We start from the raw sequence: 23287 nt of genomic DNA, 5'->3' as shown, positions 1-23287 counted from the left end.
TCCGAATTTCATAGGTTTACCCGCCAGCTCCTATTAAACTAATGTATTAAAAATAAAGACATTCAGATCATAAAAGACAAAACAATCCTAATTTTAACTAAAATGTTTGAACATACAGCAATCAGGCTACATCATAAAATCATTGAATGAATGCATTGAACATACAGTATGAGACTTTCAATCAAAAGCTGGCTCCATTTTTGTAGTTTTTAACCATATTTGAGCCATTTTCTCCTATTTTCATGGTTTTTATTAGAGATATTGCTGCTGTATCATGTGTGTCACAGATGTTCAACACTAGTTTATATTGTGCAGGAAATCATTTAATAATTGTTCTGGGGGGGGTCATCAAGAAGTATTAGTGGTATAAACTGAAATTCAAAGGGTTGAAAGGACTCAATATTCTTGTTGATATGATCACGAAGGAGGTCAAATTCAGTAAAATAACATAAATATCCTTCTATGGAACATCAGAGCATATTACATATTACAAGTGCTGCACAGTGGTTAAATGTAATGATACTGTTTTATTGAATTGATCCACCCCTCTCTCTCACTCTGTAGAAGTCCTTCGACGCCCACCCTCGCAGGGAGAGTCAGGTGCGGCAGCTGGCCTGGATCGGAGACGGTGTTTGGGTCTCGATCCGCCTCGACTCCACGCTGCGTCTCTACCACGCACACACGCACCAACACCTGCAGGACGTGGACATCGAGCCGTACGTCAGCAAGATGCTGGGTGAGATTATGATGGCAGACTTTTCTGATAAATGTGAATGATTCTGGGGTTCTTTTCTCACTGACAGGCCGCATCGATATGTTCTCCACTGACTCTGGTTTTGATTCACAGGCACTGGCAAACTGGGCTTCTCTTTTGTCCGCATCACGGCACTTCTGATTGGTGGAAATCGTCTCTGGGTAGGAACTGGAAACGGCGTGATCATCTCCATCCCACTGACGGAGAGTGAGTTTCATTTTTTCAGTTTACAACACGGGACTCAAACCATCTGTCATCAGCTTTGATTTCATTTAAAGTCCAAACAGTGAGAGCAGTGCCTGTCTAACGACTAAAAAGGACACATGGTCACCTTTATTCTGTCAGCAAAACCTGCAACATCTCAATCCCTATTTTAAAAAGTTCTTTAGGGAGTGATCAGAAGTAAATCCAATCCTAATCCTCTTTAAATCGTAATCTTTCGTTAAAAGTCTTTGGGGCGTAAGTTACTTCTGCTAAGGAGGAACGTGTTTAGATGTGTTAGTCTGTCTGGATGTTACTTAGCAGAATATCTCAAATACTTTTTTTGTTTTTTAAAAAGACTGGGGGAGAAATCTGAATCCAGCAGCCACCATGATGTCACTTTACATTTCAGCTTCAATACTCCAAACATGATTTCTTCCGGACTTTTTGTTCTAGATTCCTTAGTTTGAGACAAATAGGCCATGACTTTGCACATTTCTTTGCTATTTAGACATTTTTTGATTATCTTAAATTCAGCTAATGGAGAGACTCAAACCCAAACAGAGGGTCTTCTTCCTCACAGATCTATTCTCTTCTTTAGCATACTCCCCCTGCTTCTTGGTCTCCCTCTTTACACCTTCTTTTTCCCGCCTCCCCTCAAGGGTTCCCCCTCGTTCACAAACAAACTTTGGTCATAACTATTACTACTGTCCTCTTTCTCCTCCTCCTCCTCCTTCCTCCTCTTCCTCCGCCTCCTGTAGCGGTGGTCCTTCACCGGGGACAGCTCCTTGGTTTGAGGGGTAAGTGGGAGCGCTCCCCCCCCCCCCCCCCCCCCCTGCTGTTATCATCTACCTTCTCTTGCCCAGTCAAACCCTCATGCCCCCTGAAACATTGAGACGTGTGCAGACTATGGCTTCCCGTGTCTTTATGCCACATTTAAGGGAGGGTGTTTAAAGTGGCGTTGCATGAGATTACGCTCTATAATCAGTGTGTTGCTGCAGTAGATGACGAAAGTTAAGCAATGTACTGCTGTAGGCTTGGTATCAGCAAACCCTGACCGTTATGTTGACATCAAATGGAAATCTGCCTTTGCCACAAGCATATAAGAAAGCACAACATACACACAATACACAACAGTTATGCACCTTAAAGTCTTAAAGTGACTCAGTGGTAGTCATAAAACGGACTAAGTGGATTGTTCGTCATGTAGGCCATTATCCCCACAGAACAGGATACTCAGTCATATTAACAATAAAGAGAAATATATATTATGGTGTGTGTGTGTGTGTGTGTGTGTGTGTGTGTGTGTGTGTGTGTGTGTGTGTGTGTGTGTGTGTGTGTGTGTGTGTGTGTGTGTGTGTGTGTGTGTGTGTGTGTGTGTGTGTGTGTGTGTGTGTGTGTGTGTGTGTGTGTGTGTGTGTGTGTGTGTGTGTGTGTGTGTGGCCTAGCATTACTATACTTGTGGGGACCTGGCTAAATCTGTTTACACAGTCACGTGTGGGGACTCACTTCCCTTATGGCAGTGGTTCTCAAAGTGGGGGGCGCGCCCCCCCCTGGTGGGCGTAGAGGCATGCCAGGGGGGGCGCGAGAGACCAGGAGGAAAAATGGTTATAAATTTTTTTTTAAAAAGATAAAAAAAATAAATTAAATAAAAATCAGAATTTGAAAAATTATTGATTCGAAAATAATATGATGCAGTACAGTACTATTACGTCTGGGTCTCTGTTTCATTAAAGCTCGGCTCTGTGTGTGTGTGTGGAACGAGCCATTTTGTGTGCGCGTGAGAGAGAGAGAGCGCACCGGTACTGGAGATCGTTGTTGTTAGCTTCTGGTGCTAGCGAGCTACGCTAACGGATATAAGGAGTTTTTTCAACAACAAAGTGGAGGAGAGTCCTCTCCTGTCAGACTGAGAGCTAAAGGACTCTCTCAGTGTTATCTCAGTGGGTCTCAAATGTTTTGGTCACCATTAATGTAAATAATTATTTCCGAGGCACACGTTTATATGATCATTATAGTTATAAAAAAATAAGAGAATAAATGAAAAACAGGTATGAAATACTATATGACAGTAAAACAAGAATAAAGTTTAAAAGGGTGATTTGTAAAATATCCATCAAGAAAAAGTAAATCTGTTTACATTTCTGTTTCATATGGGTGTTGAGAGATGTATCCATAGATCTCTTCCTTTCGCTCTCAAAGTGCACCAGATTGATGCTTTTAACTTCAATATTTAAAAATAAATCTTCCCGGGGAAGCTTGCCCCCGGACCCCCCTATGTGACGTCCACACATCACCTATAAAAATAGCACTTTATCCCTGCTTACACCTATATGCCGTGAGCTGAATATCGAGCCTTCATTGTAACAGTCGCAGGTACACTGTGTATTTGCGTGGGGATTGTTGCAGTAGAAAGTTCCACTGTAGCGACCGGTACATTAATGGGAAACCCTAAATGTTTGAGCACCCTCTATGAAACGTCAAGCTACCCCACAGCACCCCCAAAATAAATATCTGGCGCCGCCACTGAGCCTGATTATTCGTTTTGGGGGGGCCCGACTTTTTTTTTTCTCCAAAGGGGGGGCCTGACAGAAAAAGTTTGAGAACCACTGCCTTATGGGGACAAATTGGCGGTTCCCATGAGGAGAATCATTCATTTTAGGGTGAACACTTGGTTAGGTTTAGGATTAGGGTAAGGGTAAGGTTAAGGGTAAGGGTTAGGGTTAGGCATGTGTTGGTTATGGTTAAGGTTAGGATAAGTCTCCAGGAAATGCATGTAAGTCAATGTAATGTCCCCTGAAGTGATGTATACGTGTACGTGTGTGTGTGTGTGTGTGTGTGTGTGTGTGTGTGTGTGTGTGTGTGTGTGTGTGTGTGTGTGTGTGTGTGTGTGTGTGTGTGTGTGTGTGTGTGTGTGTGTGTGTGTGTGTGTGTGTGTGTGGCCTAGCATTACTATACTTGTGGGGACCTGGCTAAATCTGTTTACACATTCACGTGTGGGGACTCGCTTCCCTTATGGGGACAAATTGGAGGTCCCCATGAGGAGAATCATTAATTTTAGGGGGAAGACTTGGTTAGGTTTAGGATTAGGGTAAGGTTAAGGGTAAGGGTAAGGGTTAGGGTTAGGCATGTGTTGGTTATGGTTAAGGTTAGGATAAGTCTCCAGGAAATGCATGTAAGTCAATGTAATGTCCCCTGAAGTGACGTATACGTGTATGTGTGTGTGTGTGTGTGTGTGTGTGTGTGTGTGTGTGTGTGTGTGTGTGTGTGTGTGTGTGTGTGTGTGTGTGTGTGTGTGTGTGTGTGTGTGTGTGTGTGTGTGTGTGTGTGTGTGTGTGTGTGTGTGTGTGTGTGTGTGTGTGTGTGTGTGTGTGTGTGTGTGTGTGTGTGTGTGTGTGTGTGTGTGTGTGTGTGTGTGTGTGTGTGTGTGCGCTACCGCCCCAGTCCACAGCAGTGCATTGCTTTGCATCCACTGGAACTCCAGTTTCCCCAAAAGGCGAAAAACCTCCTAAAACCCAACTTCAAACAATCCAAACTCCCTTTTCAAATGTGAACAAAACCAATATTGAACACTTAATTTGTTCTCTTTTATCTATAAAGGTTGAAATTGTGTGCAATGGTTTTACTTTTTACTGTCTATCAAGACGGTGCTTCTGCTCATTGGTTGCTTTGCATGTTATTTATCATTGAGCTTCACTGCCTCAATGACTGAAGTGTGACGATCCACTGCATGTACGGGATGTGTTTCAGCCGTCTAAAATCATTTCTCATTTTCAGTTGCTATGGAAACATGTGGATATTGTTGGTGTTTTGTTTTCCTATTTCGCCTGTGTCATGCTACCACTTATGATTTGCTGGTAATCCTTCAGAGTTGGTTAGTTCCTCACCCCTGGGTTCTTCCTCCCTCAGCCAATAAGGTGTCTCCTACGTCGTCCAGCGGGGTGATCCATGTGTACGGAGACGACGGCTCTGAGAAAAGCACCGGCAGCTTCATCCCGTACTGCTCCATGGCTCAAGCCCAGCTGTGTTTCCATGGACACCGCGATGCTGTGAAGTTCTTCGTCTCTGTGCCCGGTAAGCACAAAGCCAGACTGTAGCACTTGCATGTGTCCATACCTGAATCAATTCTGTAGTTTTGAACCTGTTTTTGTTCCTCCAGGTAATGTCCTGGCCACGCTGAACGGCAGCGTGCTGGACAGCCCGTCGGAGGGTCAGGGGTCAACAGCGCCCGCAGAGACGGAGACTCAGAGCGTTCACAACGTGCTGGTGCTGAGCGGAGGAGAGGGATACATCGACTTCCGCATAGGTGAGCAATTACTCTTGCACATGATCCTCACGACACACACACACACACACACACACACACACACACACACACACACACACACTCTCTCTCTTACACATACACAAACACCCTCAGTGAAACTTTAGGATGCAGCAAACCACTGGGTTCTGAGAAAGTATAAAAAAAGACCTGAAAGGGATCGTGTACTTCCAATATGTTAACTTTAATAATAGTAATAAGACCTATGTTGTATACATATATGTTTAGTTGTGTAGTTATACCAATTGTTTCCATCGATGATTTTAGTCAAGGTTGCAGTATGTTTTATTTGGTCGACCTACATGGCATCTTATCCCCCTTAATAAGAGGGCATCTGCCACTCATAAATATACTTTTCAAATAATGTATTTATGTTTGTTATTATAATTCTCGACATCATCAACTACTGTGTGGTTAAACATTGTGATAAAAGCCCAATTGTATTTACAAATGTCCTTTTTTTTAGGTTACTCCTTCTGAAAGTGAAACACTTCTTTAACATATCGTCAACACAATAATGTTTACTGTTGTTATTGTGAAGTTAGATCTCTAAAGTATTCTGTTTATGTTTCCCCTCAGGTGACGGTGAGGACGATGAGACGGAGGAAGGAGACGCCGCTGTTGCCGTGGCTACTGGAGCCTCGCAGGTCAAACCGGCTCTGTGTAAAGCTGAGCGCAGCCACATCATCGTGTGGCAGGTGTCCTACATCCCTGAGTGACACACACACACACACACACACACACACACACACACACACACACACACACACACACACACACACACACACACACACACACACACACACACACACACACACACACTCTCTCCTCCTTAAAGAAACCTTCTCCTGCCCCCTAAAGCTTCCAGCCACCCTTGTAATTATCCCATGTCATGTAAAAGTCCCCCTTTGGCTCTAAAACGACCCTCTAAGCCGTGTATTGTAACTATTATCTCCCCTCCTGCCCCGTCACCTTGTAACTTTAATGCCTTGTAAGTACCTCCTCTGATCTGGTAATCTGCCTGTTTCTGCCCCCCCCCCCCCCCCCGCCCCCCCCGGGCATTGTTACTATCTTCATGAGCCTTGTAACCCAGCCTCATAACTACCTCCCTTATATTCACCCTGTGAGCACACTGTATCTCCTCCTATATTGACCTCAATTGTCCTGCATCTGCCCCAAAAGTTACTCCCCCTCCTCTTCTTCCTTTCTCATATGTAAAGCCTCCACCTCGTCTTAAAGCAAAAGCCCAGAGCCCCCAAAATGTATCAATTGTACCAAAAAATAAACAGCAAGCACAGAAATGTGAATTTGTGTGGTTTTAATAAAGCCAAGTATCAATTAGTGATAATCCACGTTTTTAGATGGATGCAGTTGTCGGGTTTTTAAGGATTGACACTCTTTGTCGAATTAAAATCCAATGAGGCAGCAAACAGGAGTGTTATTTCGGCTTCAAGATTACTTGGATGTCCAAAGAGTTTCATATTTTATGACGAAATTGAAACTAATAGGAAATCGAAATTACGACTTTATTGTCTGGGCTTTTTTGGCTGCTACCCTCAAATATTTTGCATCCAATCACGTCTATTTAGAGTCTTGATTAAAGAAGACGCTTGCTCATTTTCTACCCTGATAAAAATGTAAAAAACCCCCATGAGGATATAAATGACTTATTTTGCGAGGAAATATCTGGTGCCTGATGTAAATTAAAGAGTTGTCGTTAAGCCAGGGGAAGGGGCGGTGCTTAATGTGTGGAGGGTCTCTCATCTGACTGGCTGTTGATCAGGCGGTTCGTTGTAAAGCAGGTGAACAGTGATGTCCTCATTACGCGTTCAGGGATCATTGTAAAAGACATTCTGAAGCCCATCCTCTTTGTTCAGTATGGAAATTCATGCATTGATCTCCATTTGTGTGGATTAAATATTAAACATATGTGTGCTGAAAAAGACGTATGAGTGATGTGTGTTTACTTTTCAAAACACAGAAACAAAAACTGGCCACACATTTTTAAAAAGAGTTTCTTTCTTTATTGTTGATTATTACAATACAAACCCATACAGCATTATGGGATTTTAAAAAAGCAGCTTTTGGAGAATTTTATAAAAACAAATATTCTTTTATTTGGAAACTTAGCCTGATATACTATTACATATATTACAAAATAAAGCTCCTCTCCAGCTGCTCGGCATCTTATTTTGAAACTTGTAACATTCAAGTAGTCCCACCCCTAGAGAGCCTGAATTTAAAAAGTACAATACGATTCCTGTGTGAAGGAAGGCATTCATTGTGTAGGGTCATTCCTCCCATGGGGTTGGGATTTTTATTGCAAGAACCATTACCACAGAACCGTGAATAAGAAAAAATGCTGCTGATTTGAACAACAATAAAATACTTTGCACATCACCTGTATACTCACGGATAAAGTTTCCTGTATTTTCTAAATAAATTAACCTTTAATTTTGATTAAAATGCAGCCATTTACCCTGATGCGTTGCCCATATTGAACATTTATGAATCGAGACATTTTATTGCTTCACATTCATAGCTTATTGCTTAAGAAACGTAAACACGAGTTTGTGTTCTGGACAAAACAAAGAAAACTGTAACGGAAGCAGACAAAGAATGATTGCACACTTGATTGCTTTATAAAGCCCTTTTACCTTAGAAATATAGTCAAGATAGATATTCAATTGATGTTAACCCTTAGATGCATAAGTGGGTCTTTTTGGACCCGGTGAGGTGGTTTTCTTGAAGTATCTTTGAAATTACATTTTTGTATCATTTCATATTCCAGCTATTCCTCAAAAACACAAATTTACATTTTAAGAAATTGTAGTTCTTGTATTTCTACCCCAAGCTTCCATAAGTGGGTCAAAAATGACCCGCATGCATTTCCTATGGAATCCAGTGGGAACCTTTGATTCTTATCACCAGACAACACAACACAGACTACATCACAAGTGACACCTCTCAGGAAGATTATTTTACACAGCAAGATCTGATACCTGTCAGTATAATAATAATAATAATAATAATAATAATAATATATTATATTTTGATAGGGCTTTTCAAGGACTCAAAATCGCTTTACAATATAAGGGAAGGTTAGGGTGGGGGGTGTAGGACTATCAAACTTGATCAACCGGCATGGATTGATGTGGGTGGGGGGGGGCTATGAGTAGACAAGAGGAGAAGAGATGAGTTTTGAAAAGGGACTGGATTACTGTGAGGGTCTCAGAATAGCGGAGATCTTTGCATCAATAGGTTCAAAACGTTTTTTTTCAAAATGTAAAAAAAATGTCTAAAATTATAAATAGTGAAAAATTAAATATAAAATATTTCCAGTGTGAACCAAAATATAACACTAAATATTATACAAGTGATTTTTCTTAACCAAAATGACCCAAATGGCATAAAAACATATATTATTCTAATACGGGTCCTTTCTGACCCACTTACGGAAGAGTGTAGGGTCCAGTCACTCGTGCATCTAAGGGTTGATAAAAAGATCCATCCATGACACCTGGTCTCCCTCGGGTCTACAAGCTACTAAAGCCAAATAAGATTGATCTGAGGTACGATGGGATCTTGCATAAAGCTTTGTGTCCCCAGCAGGACGGTGTAATCTCAGCAGGGTTTCAGTAGATCCAGCGGCTGCTGCTGCTGTCCTCCCAGCAGAGCAGCTCGTTGTGTTGGAACCACAGAGAGATTTCCCTCTGAGCGCTCAGCACCGAGTCGCTGCCGTGGATCACGTTCCTGCAGAGCAGAGAGGAAACAGAAACAGGTTCAGGACGTGATATACACAGTGATACATGTTAAGGCCTAACAAGTTTATAATAAATACAATTGTAATTTTTTTACTGTTCATAAAGCTCGCATAAAACAACCTAAGAGCACGGTGCAAAGTATCTAGACGCGCCAATAGAGTGGTGCAGGGATGACGTATCTTTGTAGGCCGACCCGGAAGTAAGCTGCGCGTGGGTTCCCTCGACAAAAAAGGGATGGGATTTCTCCATAGGATTTTTGAAATATTGTAAAAAATAAGATCTGTGGAAAACGAACCTGTTTAATAATAAGATAAACGTTTTGCTCAGCCGGATAATCTCCACATGTCTCCTACTTTTTTAATTTTCTAATCATAAATCTAATCGCCAGAAACAAAATGCTAACATTATACTATAAACGAACTACAGCAGGGTCGCACGACTTCCACGTCACGCCAACTTAAGATCGATATTCAAAAATACAGATTCAAAATTGTAAAAGTTGAAGCGTTTGTTTTAACAGTTTGCAAGAGCGCAGGTTCGGCGTAATAACGTCCAACGGCCTCGACAACCTATGTAGTCCTATTCAGCCACTTGGTAACAACCATCGTTTTTCAGTCACGTAAACTCTTCAGAAATCACGTGTGGGGTCACTGCTGATGTATTTAATGTCGTAGAACAAAAAGGTGATCCGGCTCTTACATGTGTGTCAACCACAGACCTTATTTCTAGCTATTTAAAATGATCAAATGCTAACTCACTTCCGGGTTTTAGGGACTCGTTCCTGCACCACTCGCTAGTCCGTAGTCCGATGTACAGAAAACGGTATGTTCCTCACGGCAGACGCACATTAATAACATCCACTGGTGCATCAGAAATATGTTGGATAGTGTAAGTGCAGTGGGATTCTCTTGATGCCCGGTCGTCCTTTCCTAAGTCCTTTTGAATTCGATTAGGAAAAGACAATGGAGGAGCTGGTTTTTGGACAATTTGACAGCATCCCTGTTCTTCTTACCGTCCCACCTCCACGCAGTAATCTCCTCGGATGGTTCCAGGCAGAGAGTCAGCGGGGTTGGTCTCTCCCAGCATCTTACGTGCCGTCTTGACCACGTCCAAACCCTCCCACACCTGAACACACACGGAAATGTACGTGACAACATGCTGAATAAAATCACACTGATGTATGGAGACGGATGAGACAAACACTCAAACACAAACACTACTATTTTGCAAATACAAATAACTCAAAGGAGATTTATTTTCTAAATGACTTATTATGCAAGTTTTAAGCCAAATCAAAAGCCTTCTGAACATCTGTAAGCCTTTAGTGTTGTTGTGTGTAAATTAGGTGTATAGTATGGGGGGAATCTCACCATGGCTACGATTGGTCCAGAGTTCATGAAGCTCACCAGCTCTGTGAAGAACGGTTTGCTCCTCAGGTCCCGGTAGTGTTCCTTCAGGAGGTCCTCTGACGCCTGACACACAAAACAGACATTTATTTCATTAGCCTTGATGTTTGTTGTTTTTACATTATCATTCATGTTTGTTGATTTATGAAGCCCTCAGAGACAAATGTGTTTTGTGATAATGGGCTATGTAAATACATTTGAATTGAATAATGTTTTAAAGTGAGTATGAAAAGGCTTTTGATACCTGCACTAGTTTCAGGGCCACCAGTTTGAACCCTTTCTTCTCAAAGCGGTGTGTGATTTCCCCCACCAGTTTCCGCTGCACGCCATCTGGCTTCACGGCGATGAAGGTGCGCTCGCTCACACCGGTCAAGGCTGGAACCAGAGATAAAGTGCGGCAAAGGTTTGATGAAAGCAAACCAGTGAACGACAACGTCCACCACACACAACCTGGGGAAGCTGGCATGCACCTCGGTAAGGATGGAACATTACGGAATAGTATTTAATAGTGGATTATAATTTTTTAAATTATGTTATCCATCAGAAAAGGCACTAAAATCTAATGGAAAGAGGCGTGTCCTACTCTCCTGGTGTAGTTATACAATTCTGCATTGATTTGGACTCATAAGCTCATGATATGGAAGTTATTGAAATACATTTTTTTGTTTTTTAGAAGTGTGTTGTCCAGTGTAGTGGTAGCTACAATGCTGCATTGATTTGGAGCAACTGGGTCAAATGAAATGAAGACCTTTCATTAAATAGAAATTGAGATTTTTCATTAGTTAAGAACAATTTTCATTCAAATATTCATATAAAAACAGGATGCGAACTAAAATCCAATATTAGGATTTGTCTTTTGTACTTTCAATTGTACTGGCTTCCATTTACATGACATGTAAGCTTATTTTTGATCTTTGATTGAAATATGTTCATGACTCATCAGCGAACAAAAAATATGAGCCAAAAAGACACATAATTATACTTTATGCATAATATTCATTAACATTGGGAAGTTAGCACAGAGGTACTGGTTTTGTGTAATTAAAAAATAACTCTATTGATGCTTCCCAAGTGAAACCCTGATGGGGGGTGAGGATTTGAACTAGCCATCCTCTGTAGAAAAATGTCTGGCTGATATCCAATCTGAAACTAACTTTAGAGTGCAGACATTAGTGTCTAATCCACTTCAAGACAGTCAGTGTTACACTCAAAGACTGTAAATATAACGGTTACACAGCATATGTTTTGCTGCAGGCAGACTCTGGATACACACAGCCTCCCATGCAGCAGTGCACACACATGTTAGAAGTAAAACAACTAATATAATAACTACATATGTGTCTTCACAAATGTCATGTCATTTTAGGTCAACAGTGTCTCAAATATTACTTTCAAGTCTTCCCTAGCAGTCCCCTCACTGTTAGTCAAACAACAAGCAGAGTGTATTTACTCTGCATTTTGACAGTTTCTGCAGAAAACCCCTCAATCTCATCATTTTAACCTATAATGCGTCTCACCAGATTCTTTAATCCGTGCATGTTTAACCACCAAATCCTCCAGTTCATGCAGATCTCTCCTTGACCTTTTCCTCGGCCCCATGGCAGTGCAGCGGCCCGTCAGCAGCGCACTGTCACCGGGGATAATTATAGCATCAGGAACTCTACAGGAGACACTTGGACCACTACCGGTATGTATGAGTCAAAAGTAGCGACGACTCACGAGTGAAGCTAAAGTAGCTAACAGTAACTCACACTGTTAATAGTTAAACTCCAAAGCCCAGCGACCTTACTCTTTCATTTTAGCACACAGTTAGTTACAAAACCAAAGTTAGTGAAGGTTTCATGACTTGTTTCACCAGTTAGCGTGTAGCTAGCCGTCTGTCCGGGGAGTTAGCATCTCCTGCAGAGTGGAAACTGTGAGCAACTGTGGAAGTTAAACTGAATGACAATGAATAAAACATAAACAAATAAACAGATATATCACCAACCTGTCTGGAGGAAGTAGGAGAATATGGACAGAAACAGGCAGATCATTGTAGAAGATGGACGGAGTTTCTCTGAAGAAGGAAGACAGGAGGACAGAGCGCGGGCACGTAGCTGCTCAAAGCGCGGGCACGTGTGTAATCAGTCTCACGAGTAGCAAAACATATGCAAATCTGTCCATTGCGCGAAAATTAAGGAAATAATTTAAAAAAATACAATATAAAAGGCAGTTTTTCTAGTCTAAAAGTTACTATGGTTTTTTTTTATATTTCATGACATGCTATACTATTACTTGTTATAAGAAATGTATTATGAATACATGGATTTTCATGACAATATTTTAACTTTTTCAAATATTATAGCATACCTTGCTCTGACTTTTAATGACATTTTTAATGAAATGTCTGTATAACATTATATCCTATGACTTTTTGTCATTTTTTATGACACCACCACCACCACTGCCGCCTATTGTTGTAAGGTGAGGCTCAGGGTAGCAGGGAAAGTTTGCTGTAAAAAAAGGCAATACAAGTTATCCAGTTATTATATTTTAGCATGTTATAATTTAACTCAAACCTTATTAATTAAGATTTGATCTTATAATTTGACTGAAATCCCCCTAATGAAGTACTTTAGGATTCTAGGTGGTTTACCATGCAGGAACAAATACATCAAACAACACTTTCCATCTTATCTTTAATAATTCATATGTATCACATTACACAGTTACATTACACACAGAGAGACTGCTTCAGATGTAGATAGAGAACTTCTTTGAGTCCAGGATTCATCAGAACAGAAGTTATGACTTCTTTCAAATCTGATTGGTCCATAATGTCCAAGATTTTCATCTTTAGAAACCACGAGCATCACACCGGTGTTCCCTCTTTCCTCTGCGCTGCTTTTTCCTGTTCGCGGAAATAGTCTTTGTTGAGCAGGACGTCCCTCCGTGAGGGCAGGGCCGGCTCCTCGGTGGCAGCGCTGCCGTGTGCCTTCTTTAACTGAGCCAGCATCATGGCGCGCAGCAGCGGGGGATACGGGACGTAACGCACCGGGGGCTCAGGCAGCGGCTCGAACTCCTTAAACTGCTGCTCCATATGTTTGGGAATCAGGCGCCAGTCGTGGTATATCGCCTTGTCCACCTCCTTGGCCTCGCTCTCCTGTTTCCCTGCCGAGCACAAAACACAACACATTTACTACATGCAGTTTGGTAAGACAATAATAAGCGTTTACCGTTGCATATACAATTATTTGTATCATTAATACTGATATACTTTAAAGATGGCGCCATAAGAATGCACCATGCAAATGGGTAGTCAAGCCGGAAAAGTCATTTTCTACTTTTCAGAAATTATTCAAAAATAAAAGTTTAGATTTAAAACAAATACAATCAGGGACATAATAAGGATACTAAAAATACTACAGAAATAAAAAAATACTGATAAAAAAAAAAAAAAAATATGAGGAAAAGCAAAACATTTTTTAACATTCACAAATAAAATGAAAACGTGAATAAACAAATACAAACACAAAATACTGTTGCTGTTTAAAATGGAATAAACAGGGTATCATTTTACCTTTGTAGCTGAGGATCCCCCAGGCTTTGCCATGATCCATGTTCTAGGAAGCACACAAATCAGGAGTCATTTGGTTGCAGGTATCCTATCAAACCCCATGTGTGCCCAACACTCAACAGCTGCAGCAGTGCATGAATGTGTCTCCCTCTCACCTCAGCTGTGTAGTCCACCTTGACCTTAGTGATCTGCCAGTAGCTGGGCTCTGGATATTCCTCCAGCCAGGACTTTCGGGTGAACATTCGGCCCACCCCGAACATCCTCATGCCGGCCAGCAGTGAGAAGAGGCGAGTCTCCCTGCGGACGTCCTGCCAGGCCAGCACCGGCAGCATCTTCCCGGTGTGAGGCCTCTTCAGGGTCTCGTAGTCCAGGGCGTACTTCTGAGACTCCCTGGGTCGGGACTTCAGCGCTCGGTACGCCCGGATCTTCCGAGCCATCTCCGCTATGAGGCGAAGTTGCTTTTTCTTCACCATGACTGCCTGGTGCTCAGCAGCTTCTACAGGAAACCCTCACTGATACACAGCGTTTATCCTGGAAGAGATTACAGAGAGTTATGTAGCTTTACATCTGAACTATGCACGGGTTAGGGGTCTAAAACGTTCAGTGGTGGAACAAGTACCCAGATTCTTTCCTTAAGTAAAAAGATTAGGATCTTAAAATAATCCATTGCAAGTAAAAGTCGAGAGTTCAAAATGTTAAAGTAAAAGTAAAGTATTATCAGCTAAATGAACTTATGTTTCAAAAGTAAAATTATTCAGTTTGCAGTTTCTTTTGAAAGTGTTATATTATTATAGAATATATATTATCCTATTTTTATAACTAACAAATACACAGTATTTGTAATGTTTTAATTTGTAATTGTAGAACACACTACTTACTACTGTAAAGTAAATGAGTGTATGTGTATCTTATAAACACCTCGTGTTATTTGTGTAAAATCAAGTGTCAAATAAATGTAATGCCATAAAAAGTACAATATTTCCCTTGGAATTCTAGTAGAGTAGAAGTACAAAGTAGCAGAGAATGGAAATACTCAAGGAAAGTACAAGTACCTTAACATTTTACAAATGTACAGCACTTGAGTAAAAGTAGTTACTTTATACCACTGAAAAGGTATGTGGGTCCCAGGGCCAGACACAAAGTTTGAACTCACTGTTACCTTACTGGGAAGTCAACTATATGAGCACAGTGGATGCATAATGAACAAAGACCTACAAAAAATACAAAACTATCTAATAAAAAGTTGTTGAACTACCACGTAGAGATGCAAAATAATCAAAACAAGACAATAAACTACCACAGAGAAACGTAAATGACCAAACAAAGATGCAAAACGACCAGAAAAATGTCTCTTTGAATCTGTGGCTCTTTTTCTAACATTATGAGCTTTAGGGGCCCATTAACTGTCTTTGCCCGGGGGCCTTTTGTCTAATTATCCGTCATTTCAGCCTGTCAGCATGGATCATCAGAGGAGAGAATAACATGTCCAGTCCTGATGCTAACTGTCTGTTAGCTAGCGTTAGATGCTAACAACACTTCCTAAAATCATTTACTACTCTGACACACACAGACATATTGTCGAACTATTGATACTGTTATAATTTGCAAATAATATGGAGTTATAAGTACCTGAATGTCCCTGATGAAAAGGACCAATGCAACTTGACCTCCGCAAGCAAGGTACAAAACTTCCGCTCACTCGGTCCGCCCGCTAAGAGTTCCCCATAAACTGACTGCACGTTTGTTCCGCATGCGGGACATTTTAGTAGAAGACTTTAGGAAGAAACGTTAATCATTGAACTGAAGGAATAATGGAGAAATGACCGGTGCAGATATTTTAGATATCATTTTATAATTAAAAAATATTTACTACAAATGTCTAGATTACACTTAAACCAAAGTTCTACTTGGTTTAATCCAGTGTCCAAAATATTATTAATACAGTAAATAATAGTTGTACTTTTGGCCTTTGTATTTTTAATCAGATTTAAACTTGATGTGGATTACAAATTGTGGACTTCAAGAAAGTGTCTCCGAGATGCGTTTGACTAATTTAGAAAACGTATTTTACATGGACACTTGGGACTGTTGTGAAAGTGACCCAATACACTTTTTATTTTGACAACACGATACAACAAAGATTGTCATTTGTAATTCTGATGTGTATATCAATCAACTGGTCCAATCCCAGGTCAATTTTCTTACCTTTTTCTACTACACTTGAGTAACAGCAATATTGTATGTAAAATGAAAAGTAAAAAGAAATACAACATTTTTTCATTGATCATAAGACTTTGACATCTAGAAATAAACATTTCCCAGGTAGATAATAACAAAGTCCAGTTCTTTGTGCATATGTGGCATTCATTTTTTATTTTCAGCTGAAAATCATGCTGATAAGTTATACAGAAAAAGGCAAATAAAGGCCTTCACATACAGTATAATTAATATGACATGATATAGAAGACACACGTAGAATTTTACTATTTACAGTACAACAGTAAGAAAAAGTGCTTAGATGCATCAATGTGAAGACAAATAGTGAAATAAAACAAAAATATACATCTTTTGATTCCAACTAAACTCTTTGTAGTTACATTAGTAGATCTATAGAGTTACATAAATCCGACAGACTTAAGTGCTTCATCTCACACTACTCGTGATTAATGATCGTGGTCCTCTGGTACTTTCACTGCTGTTGTTTGTGTCAGAGCCTCCATCACAACATCCTAAAACACAGTCCTTCTGAAAACCATTATCCATAAGAGGCTGGTATTGCATAGTACCTTCATTCTTTGTGTACGTCCACTCAAACCAGGACCTCAGAGGACTGATCAACGACAGGTGACTGAGGCAGTAGTTGGCAGACTGTAGCTTCAACGCCTCGGTCAAATACTATTTAAATACTTATATTTTGTATGTGTAAGTCCACAAAAGCTACAATGATTATTTACACATTTGACTCAAGGATAACAATCCCCTTCTCAGTTATTCATGATCTAGAAACACTTGAATTGATCACAACTAACTAAGTTATGGATTCATTCATCATTAGAATTGTGTTGGTGTGGACCACATTTCACAAACAGGGAACTTTGTTCAGCCACATTTTAGGCCAGCAGGGTCTGAGTGTTTCGTACTAAAAGGATTTATAATAGAGTATGCCCTTAATTACTTACAGTCAAGAAGAGTTGGTAAAGGACGTGAAGGGACAAGGCCAAAACAACACACTTGCATAAACAGATCAGTACGAAAGAGAAAAAAAATGCTTATAATCACAGACTTTTTCAATGAAAGAAACGCACTTTTCAAAAAAGGTCTAAATAACCTATAAGCCGGAGAAAGAGCCATGAGAACCTACCTTAAGTGTGCGTATCTTGTGAGTGGCATTCTGTCTCATAATCAGATTTAAAGGAGCTACACTTATTATGTATACAGCTTATATCTTTTAGAAAAGAGGAAAAACAACACCTAGCAGGAGACTTACAAAAGCTGGTGACGGATGGATGTCGCCAAAAGTGTAACAAGTATTTGAATTGTAACATGAACTAGATAATTAGAAAGAGGAATCATGTGAGTATGGGTTGATTGGAGATGATTAATGCCCCTTGTTGGAGCACTAACAGCTATAAAATACATTCGGCTTCTTGAACCTGCATTAAAAATGTCTTAAGTTTTTGATCCGTCTTAACATTTTGGTCAGTTTTACCTTTAGAGCTGTAACATGAGGGTAAGAAATACAAAATGACCTAAAGTGTGTCCCTCCATTTTGATTTGGCAATCTAACAAAAAACTGCCGATGCCAGTAAAACATGTAACAGATGACTTGGATAATGCATTGGTAGCATTGAGAACAACGCACATAAATTGCATACATGTGAAAATATACATTATCTTTTTTTAAACCCTCTTTTTGTGTGCAAACATACAACGATGACCACCGAAATGTGGCCATACTTGACTTCAGTGTTACACTGTACAGTCGGTTCCTGCACTCCTCATACATGAATGGCAACAACGTATGCTAGCTAACAAAACAACACCACACCTTTTCACGTATTACTGAAGCTGGTTTGGATAATAACGAGCATGGAGACATCTGAACGGCGTGAAGGAAGATCACAGTAAGATCGTACGGGCAGAGATACCGCCGTCACAGCTTTCCACCTACGTACCCGCTCCGATCCTTTCTTCAGAGGTCGAGGAAAGCTGGAGGCAGGCAGGAAACACTCAGCCAGTGTTTAAGGAGAGGCAGGAGTCGAGCCGTCCATCATGTCCAGCGGCATCTCTTCCTCTGACAGGCTTCCAGGTCGGACGTACAGCCCTCCTCCGAGTCACTCTTAGAGGACAGCGGTCCGGGCAGCGGGGGGTCGGGCAACGCAGGCTCTGGCCCATCGGGGGTTTCTTCTGTACTGCCGTTATTGAGACTGAGCACCCAGCCCAGTTTGTTGTGCAGCAGATGACGAAGGCCCGGGGGCAGCGGCAACACGTCCAGGGTGTCGATGCAGTCCGGCAGCAGCTGGCGCAGGCGGGCGCAGCAGAGGTAGAGCAGGGAGGTGGGGGCGGAGCACGATCTGATCACCTTCATGCTGCTCTTCGCTGCCGTGGAGCACGCCATGGGATAAAACCTCTTGTTATGTAGCTCCGTGGCAGCAACACCTAGATAGTAAATGGTGACATGTTAGTGTGTAATATGTTGTAACAAAACCACTCTGTGTAAATATCAATAACCAAGTACATGTGCAGCACACAGGTCACTCAATTCTGTGGCAGGTACTATGTGTAATTTCTGAATAGTGCTTTCACAAACATACCATCGCTTTATATGCTGTTCCTTCGAAAATACATTTCCTTCTAAAACAATATTTTGTGTCATATCATTGACTTGTTTAGTAAAGTTGCCATGTAATTAGTGAGCTTATGTAGAGTCAGCATGTCATTATTAGGGCATGGTGATTCAAAGATCCTACATTACCCTCTCATGGTTCAATTAGAAAATGATTACATGCTCGCTGTACAATATATTTGATAAGTTTCATACATATGGTCCTAAGAAAGCTTTGTAAAGCTTAAGAAATCCTTTGTTGAGTTTTATATGTGATCATGGATACAGTGATCCATCAATTTTTGAAATGTCATAACATTTGGTGGTCTGCTATGAGGAAGGCCACCCTCTCAGGCTTCAGGCCACAGTATTCTTTGCTTATTCTTACATAAAGACAATGTTGATATTGAGCTATATGGCAGAGCCTGATTGATATATGAGAAGGTATTAGCTTTTTGGAGTTATGGTACAGGACTGCCAAACTACATTAGGTAATTTAAAAGGTATATTCGTTACATAGTTTGTCACCAAAGGAACACTGACAAACTCCACCATTCATATAAGGATTGTTTGGTTACGCTATGTGTTGTTACTAACCTATACACTTGCGGTTTTTGAAGAAAGTGAGTGTGCCGTGCCACGTGTCCAGATGGACTCCAATGATGGACCCCTGTCCGAACCGGGAGGAGAAGTTCGTCTTGTCTCCTTTGTGATGCAACAAGCCTGAGCGAGGAAAGAAAACACTGATTTATACAACAATCCCTGAGAGCAGTGAATGCTACATCACAGCATGTTGTGTTACTCTCACCTGTGTAAGAAAGACCCCAGCTGTCTGTGTCTTTTCCCAGCAGGCTGCAGAACGTGTGTCTGAATTTGTCTAGATTGACATCAGAAGTACCGATGCCAACCATCTGTAAAGACATAAAGAACAATATATAAACCTCAACTTCCACACACTTTTACTCTTGATGTGGGTTTCTGTCGTGAAACAGCAGGTCAGTGTTAGGAGGTAAAGGCATTGAGGGTTACCATGTCTGTTCCGTACACTGGGGACGTCATTTTGATCTCCCAGAAGTGCTGCCCCTCTGCCAGCTCTTTGGAGCCGCGGATGGCTGCCGTGCCACAGCTGTATTCAGAGTGGAAGTTCACTTTGCGGTTGTCGCAGCTCAGCAATGTTGCTGTAGATCTGCTGCTGGCATCCCAGAACCAGTCAAACTCTGAAACATCAGCAGTCATTCAGTCAAACATGGCTAAAGATACAAGACATTACATTATTGTTAACTGGTTTTTTTATCTGTGTCAATTAGCACAAACAAATATTACTTGTAGAATCTATAGGTAAGAAAATCACAGAACTTAATTAAATATAACATTAAACTACAATGGTGTGACTCAAGTGGGGCTGTACCGAATGTCCTTTTTGAAATTCAAAGCTTCAATTTTTCCAATAAAGTTTGGAATATCTATCCTCATATTTTATGACGTCGTAAATATTCAAAAATTATTTGATTTGAATAAAGAGGTTCATTGGATTAAATTATCATATTATATCAACTTCATTGATTAAGAATTCTTGTTTGTTTTGTCAACATAAATAAAGTGATGACATCTTAATGGAGCGACATACACAAAGCGAAAGTCAATGCAAAATGTAATGGTTTTTGATCATATTTATAATTCCTTTACTATAAAAGTGTTAAAGCCAAGAGAGTCTTTTTTGTTGTGGTGACTCGGCAAGTCACAGAGCAAATACTTTCTTGATTTGAATGTGCAGCCCAAAACTCAAGCGACATCTCTCAATCAACCTTATTATAAAAGTGCTCTTGAAGTGCAGCAGGGGTCTTTACCCTGGTCCTCCTCTCCACAGTGGCAGTCTTTAACCTGGTGGAAGCCTCGCAGATGAGGGTTGTAGTTGGTCTCTGCCTGGGAGTCGCAGCCACAGAAGGACTCTCCGGTGACAGGTACTGCGCTGGGGACGGGAGGCACCATCACTGCTGAGAAGTCTGCCTCAGAGTCTGAATCACTGTACTGGGGGGGGGGGGAAGCAATGTCAACAAATAAACAAAAACATCATATGCCAGGAGCATTTCTTATGTGAAAGCATAGCAAATTTGTTTTGAAAATTGGCACTGCATTGAAAAATGTAGACATCTACATCAAATGTAATTGTGAAAGGCAGGAATTATGTTGTTTTTTCTTTAATCTCTGATATACTGGACATATTTTATTTGTCAGAGTTAGTTGTCATTAATTCAAGCTTTTTGTGTATCTATATTACTTATAAGCATTTGTCTGTTTTTAATTTTGTAATAGTTTTAATAATAGTTTTTTTTTTAGCTTATTCTAAAAACTTAATTTATTTTTCTGTGTTAATGTATGCAACATTTTACACAAAAGAAAATATCTTGAATGTTAACCTACTTGGTAATAAACCTGTTTCTGCCTCTGTTTAGTTGCTATGGAAACGATTGGTTCTGATACAAAGCAGCAAACAACTGAAAGTAAATCATCAACAAACGCACATTGGAGAATCAGACACTTTAAGTAAGACAGGGTTTTATGAGGTGAATGTTCTCATGGTGACACATCCTATCTCCTGCCTGGAGTGTAAACAAGTGGCATCATATGACACAAACAATGACCCCAGTGTCCGCTGATGCTTCAGATCCGTTCAGAGCGTTAGGTCTCAGGGGAAAACAGCAGCCTTGTATTCTTACATCTAGGCGGTCATAGCTCCATTCTTCAAGTGCCCGGGCATCAGCATCTCGTCGTATCCCACCCCAAACATATCGCCATGCACGACTGTTCCTGCTTCTCCTGGACATGGCCGCAACTGAGACACTTCAGGATCAGTCCAGATGCTGACAGAACAGCATCAGTCCGTCTCCTGAAAGATAAAAGGACAACATTGTTATCAGTGGTAGTTTACCAACAGTTTGAATTGCTGATTGTAACTCTGTGCACTTCAAGTTTTCTGAATCAGTTTAAAACACATTCCTACACGAGTTACATCATTTAGTGTTGTCTGTTATCCTGTTGTCTTGATTTTACCTCCAACATTTATTACACCCTTTGTAACAGACCCTATTACCTTTTGAACTTGCAATCCTAAATGTCTTCATGACAAACATCAGCTTTATTATTAAGCTATCTTATTAAATGCTAATAACCAAAGTGAGACACTTAACAACCACACACAAAATGCTTACTACTTATCTCAACGATAACAAATTGCTAGTAGTCAGGTCCTTGTCTACATATCGGTGTCATCATGAGAAAAACTGTTGTGGTCATTTGACGTGTGTTGTTTTCTTAACTAGCTTTAGTTAGCCCCATCGCTAGCAGGAGCAGCTAACGCCACACAGTTGAACTGCGCATCAAATAAGACTTTAGCAGGAAAGCTAACCATAGCAAGGTCAGCTTACACCACATTTCAGAGCAAGACTGATGGTTTTGTGAGTCAATATATAAAGTCGTTTATTGCGATGTTTTCACGGTTTATTAGCCATGTATTATGAAAAAACTGACTGGAGGCAGATTCAGACCTTGCGTAAACTAGCACATTAGCTTCTGTTGGCTGCGTGAAGCTAACAGCGCTGAATAAAACGTTAACGTTACCTGCCTGTTGTTTGCGGAAAATCCCTGACAGTGACAGCAGCGAAGAGACGTAGTTCCGTGAAGCCACTTAAAGCTAGATAGTTGTTTTATTACAACGGAATGAGCGGCTAGCTTTTTAAATGACCTACTTTACATGATTGTGACAGTAAACAATAACAGGCAGGCTCTCTGCAGGAGCCCCAGCACTGTCTCCTCCACAGGAAGTTTCTGCAGACTCCTGTCAGAGAGGGACCAGCCCCTTTTCTCTTTATGCAGTCTCTAAACACTCTTTATGCATCCATGGGACCAGCAGGGAGGTGTTATTCACTGGTGGAGGAGGTATTTAGATGTTTGTGTAAAAGTACCAGTACAACACACAATAATACTATAACAATAGCAGTTAAAACAATATATTAGTGGAAATATTCATGATGTAGATGGTCCCCTTTAAGATTAGAGTTTGTTCATATTATCAGCGGTGGGAGTAGTTACATAGTATAAATACCACAACCTATAAAACATACTCATCTTGCATTATAAGACTTAGTAGGCTACATTTACTTATAAGTTCACTTTGAGGGATTTGCCCTTTGAGTGTTTCCATTTCATTTGTACATTTCAGGGGGGAATGATTCTTAACTCAATTACATTGTATTAGTATTATTTATCAGTCTGTTAGGATGCAAATTAAGATCATTAATCATTAGAAATCAAAATGATACAAATGTTTTTATAGCAGGATATGTATCGAGAAGGCACTAGTTACTAAGTGTCTATTCATTTCCACTTTAAAACACTGCAGTATTAAGGCATTAAGAAAGCAATGTTCTTTATAACAAGCATGTTTAGCACTTAGAACTGTG

General features: G+C 40.6%; 4 protein-coding genes across 17 annotated transcripts in view; 1 reads left to right on the top strand and 3 right to left on the bottom strand.

The window, feature by feature from the left end:
- mapk8ip3 (mitogen-activated protein kinase 8 interacting protein 3) overlaps positions 1 to 7221 on the top strand; it is a 40817-nt gene extending 33596 nt beyond the window's left edge. For 10 of the 12 annotated variants that reach the window (XM_079644817.1, XM_079644813.1, XM_079644818.1 and 7 more), the window contains 6 exons: positions 565 to 736; positions 848 to 961; positions 1717 to 1755; positions 4862 to 5026; positions 5112 to 5258; positions 5856 to 7221. In XM_079644817.1, coding sequence (XP_079500943.1) covers positions 565 to 736; positions 848 to 961; positions 1717 to 1755; positions 4862 to 5026; positions 5112 to 5258; positions 5856 to 5995 — 777 coding nt within the window. In that variant the 3' untranslated portion in view covers positions 5996 to 7221. The remainder of the gene's footprint in view (positions 1 to 564; positions 737 to 847; positions 962 to 1716; positions 1756 to 4861; positions 5027 to 5111; positions 5259 to 5855) is intronic. The other 2 variants (XM_079644814.1, XM_079644816.1) reach the window with 1 other exon arrangement.
- nme3 (NME/NM23 nucleoside diphosphate kinase 3) lies at positions 6301 to 12565 on the bottom strand. Of its 2 annotated transcripts, none has more exons than XM_079644827.1 (5): positions 12434 to 12565; positions 10691 to 10821; positions 10411 to 10512; positions 10053 to 10165; positions 6301 to 9029 (listed from the first exon to the last, which is right to left on the bottom strand). In XM_079644827.1, the coding sequence occupies exons 1-5, from the start codon at positions 12477 to 12479 to the stop codon at positions 8912 to 8914; spliced, it is 510 nt and encodes a 169-aa protein (XP_079500953.1). In that variant the 5' UTR covers positions 12480 to 12565; the 3' UTR covers positions 6301 to 8911. The 2 variants fall into 2 exon arrangements, with proteins under 2 accessions (XP_079500953.1, XP_079500952.1); XM_079644826.1 differs by lacking the exon at positions 12434 to 12565 and adding an exon at positions 11964 to 12276.
- A 541-nt stretch (positions 12566 to 13106) lies between these two features.
- mrps34 (mitochondrial ribosomal protein S34) lies at positions 13107 to 15775 on the bottom strand. The gene is made up of 4 exons (XM_079644530.1): positions 15632 to 15775; positions 14158 to 14533; positions 14006 to 14048; positions 13107 to 13596 (listed from the first exon to the last, which is right to left on the bottom strand). Exons 2-4 carry the CDS (start codon positions 14473 to 14475, stop codon positions 13298 to 13300), a joined length of 660 nt encoding a protein of 219 aa, XP_079500656.1. The 5' UTR covers positions 14476 to 14533; positions 15632 to 15775; the 3' UTR covers positions 13107 to 13297.
- Positions 15776 to 16345: 570 nt separating this feature from the next.
- On the bottom strand, positions 16346 to 22668 carry spsb3a (splA/ryanodine receptor domain and SOCS box containing 3a). 2 transcript variants are annotated; one of them, XM_079644529.1, is made up of 7 exons: positions 22450 to 22668; positions 21545 to 21714; positions 20675 to 20855; positions 19857 to 20044; positions 19636 to 19738; positions 19425 to 19550; positions 16346 to 18661 (listed from the first exon to the last, which is right to left on the bottom strand). In XM_079644529.1, the coding sequence occupies exons 2-7, from the start codon at positions 21650 to 21652 to the stop codon at positions 18273 to 18275; spliced, it is 1095 nt and encodes a 364-aa protein (XP_079500655.1). In that variant the 5' UTR covers positions 21653 to 21714; positions 22450 to 22668; the 3' UTR covers positions 16346 to 18272. The 2 variants fall into 2 exon arrangements, with proteins under 2 accessions (XP_079500655.1, XP_079500654.1); XM_079644528.1 differs by having other exon boundaries at positions 22446 to 22667.
- Positions 22669 to 23287: the final 619 nt, after the last annotated feature.

This window comes from Notothenia rossii (genome assembly GCF_949606895.1).
Source record: "Notothenia rossii genome assembly, chromosome: 8".
Taxonomy (NCBI): domain Eukaryota; kingdom Metazoa; phylum Chordata; class Actinopteri; order Perciformes; family Nototheniidae; genus Notothenia; species Notothenia rossii.
This window is presented reverse-complemented; position numbering and strand designations above follow the sequence as displayed.

Coding starts and splice junctions, on each gene's coding strand:
- nme3 (XM_079644826.1), bottom strand. CDS start 12,045: ATGGGGCCGAGGAAAAGGTCAAGGAGAGATCTGCATGAACTGGAGGAT. Junction 10,822..11,963: donor TGCACGGATTAAAGAATCTG/GTGAGACGCATT, acceptor CTCTGGTTCCAG/CCTTGACCGGTGTGAGCGAG. Junction 9,030..10,052: donor TACTGCGTGGAGGTGGGACG/GTAAGAAGAACA, acceptor TCTGCTCTGCAG/GAACGTGATCCACGGCAGCG.
- mrps34 (XM_079644530.1), bottom strand. CDS start 14,475: ATGGTGAAGAAAAAGCAACTTCGCCTCATAGCGGAGATGGCTCGGAAG. Junction 14,049..14,157: donor AGGTGGACTACACAGCTGAG/GTGAGAGGGAGA, acceptor TGTGCTTCCTAG/AACATGGATCATGGCAAAGC. Junction 13,597..14,005: donor GGGGATCCTCAGCTACAAAG/GTAAAATGATAC, acceptor TGTGCTCGGCAG/GGAAACAGGAGAGCGAGGCC.
- spsb3a (XM_079644529.1), bottom strand. CDS start 21,652: ATGTCCAGGAGAAGCAGGAACAGTCGTGCATGGCGATATGTTTGGGGT. Junction 20,045..20,674: donor CTGTGGAGAGGAGGACCAGG/GTAAAGACCCCT, acceptor CTGATGTTTCAG/AGTTTGACTGGTTCTGGGAT. Junction 19,551..19,635: donor CTGGGGTCTTTCTTACACAG/GTGAGAGTAACA, acceptor TTCCTCGCTCAG/GCTTGTTGCATCACAAAGGA.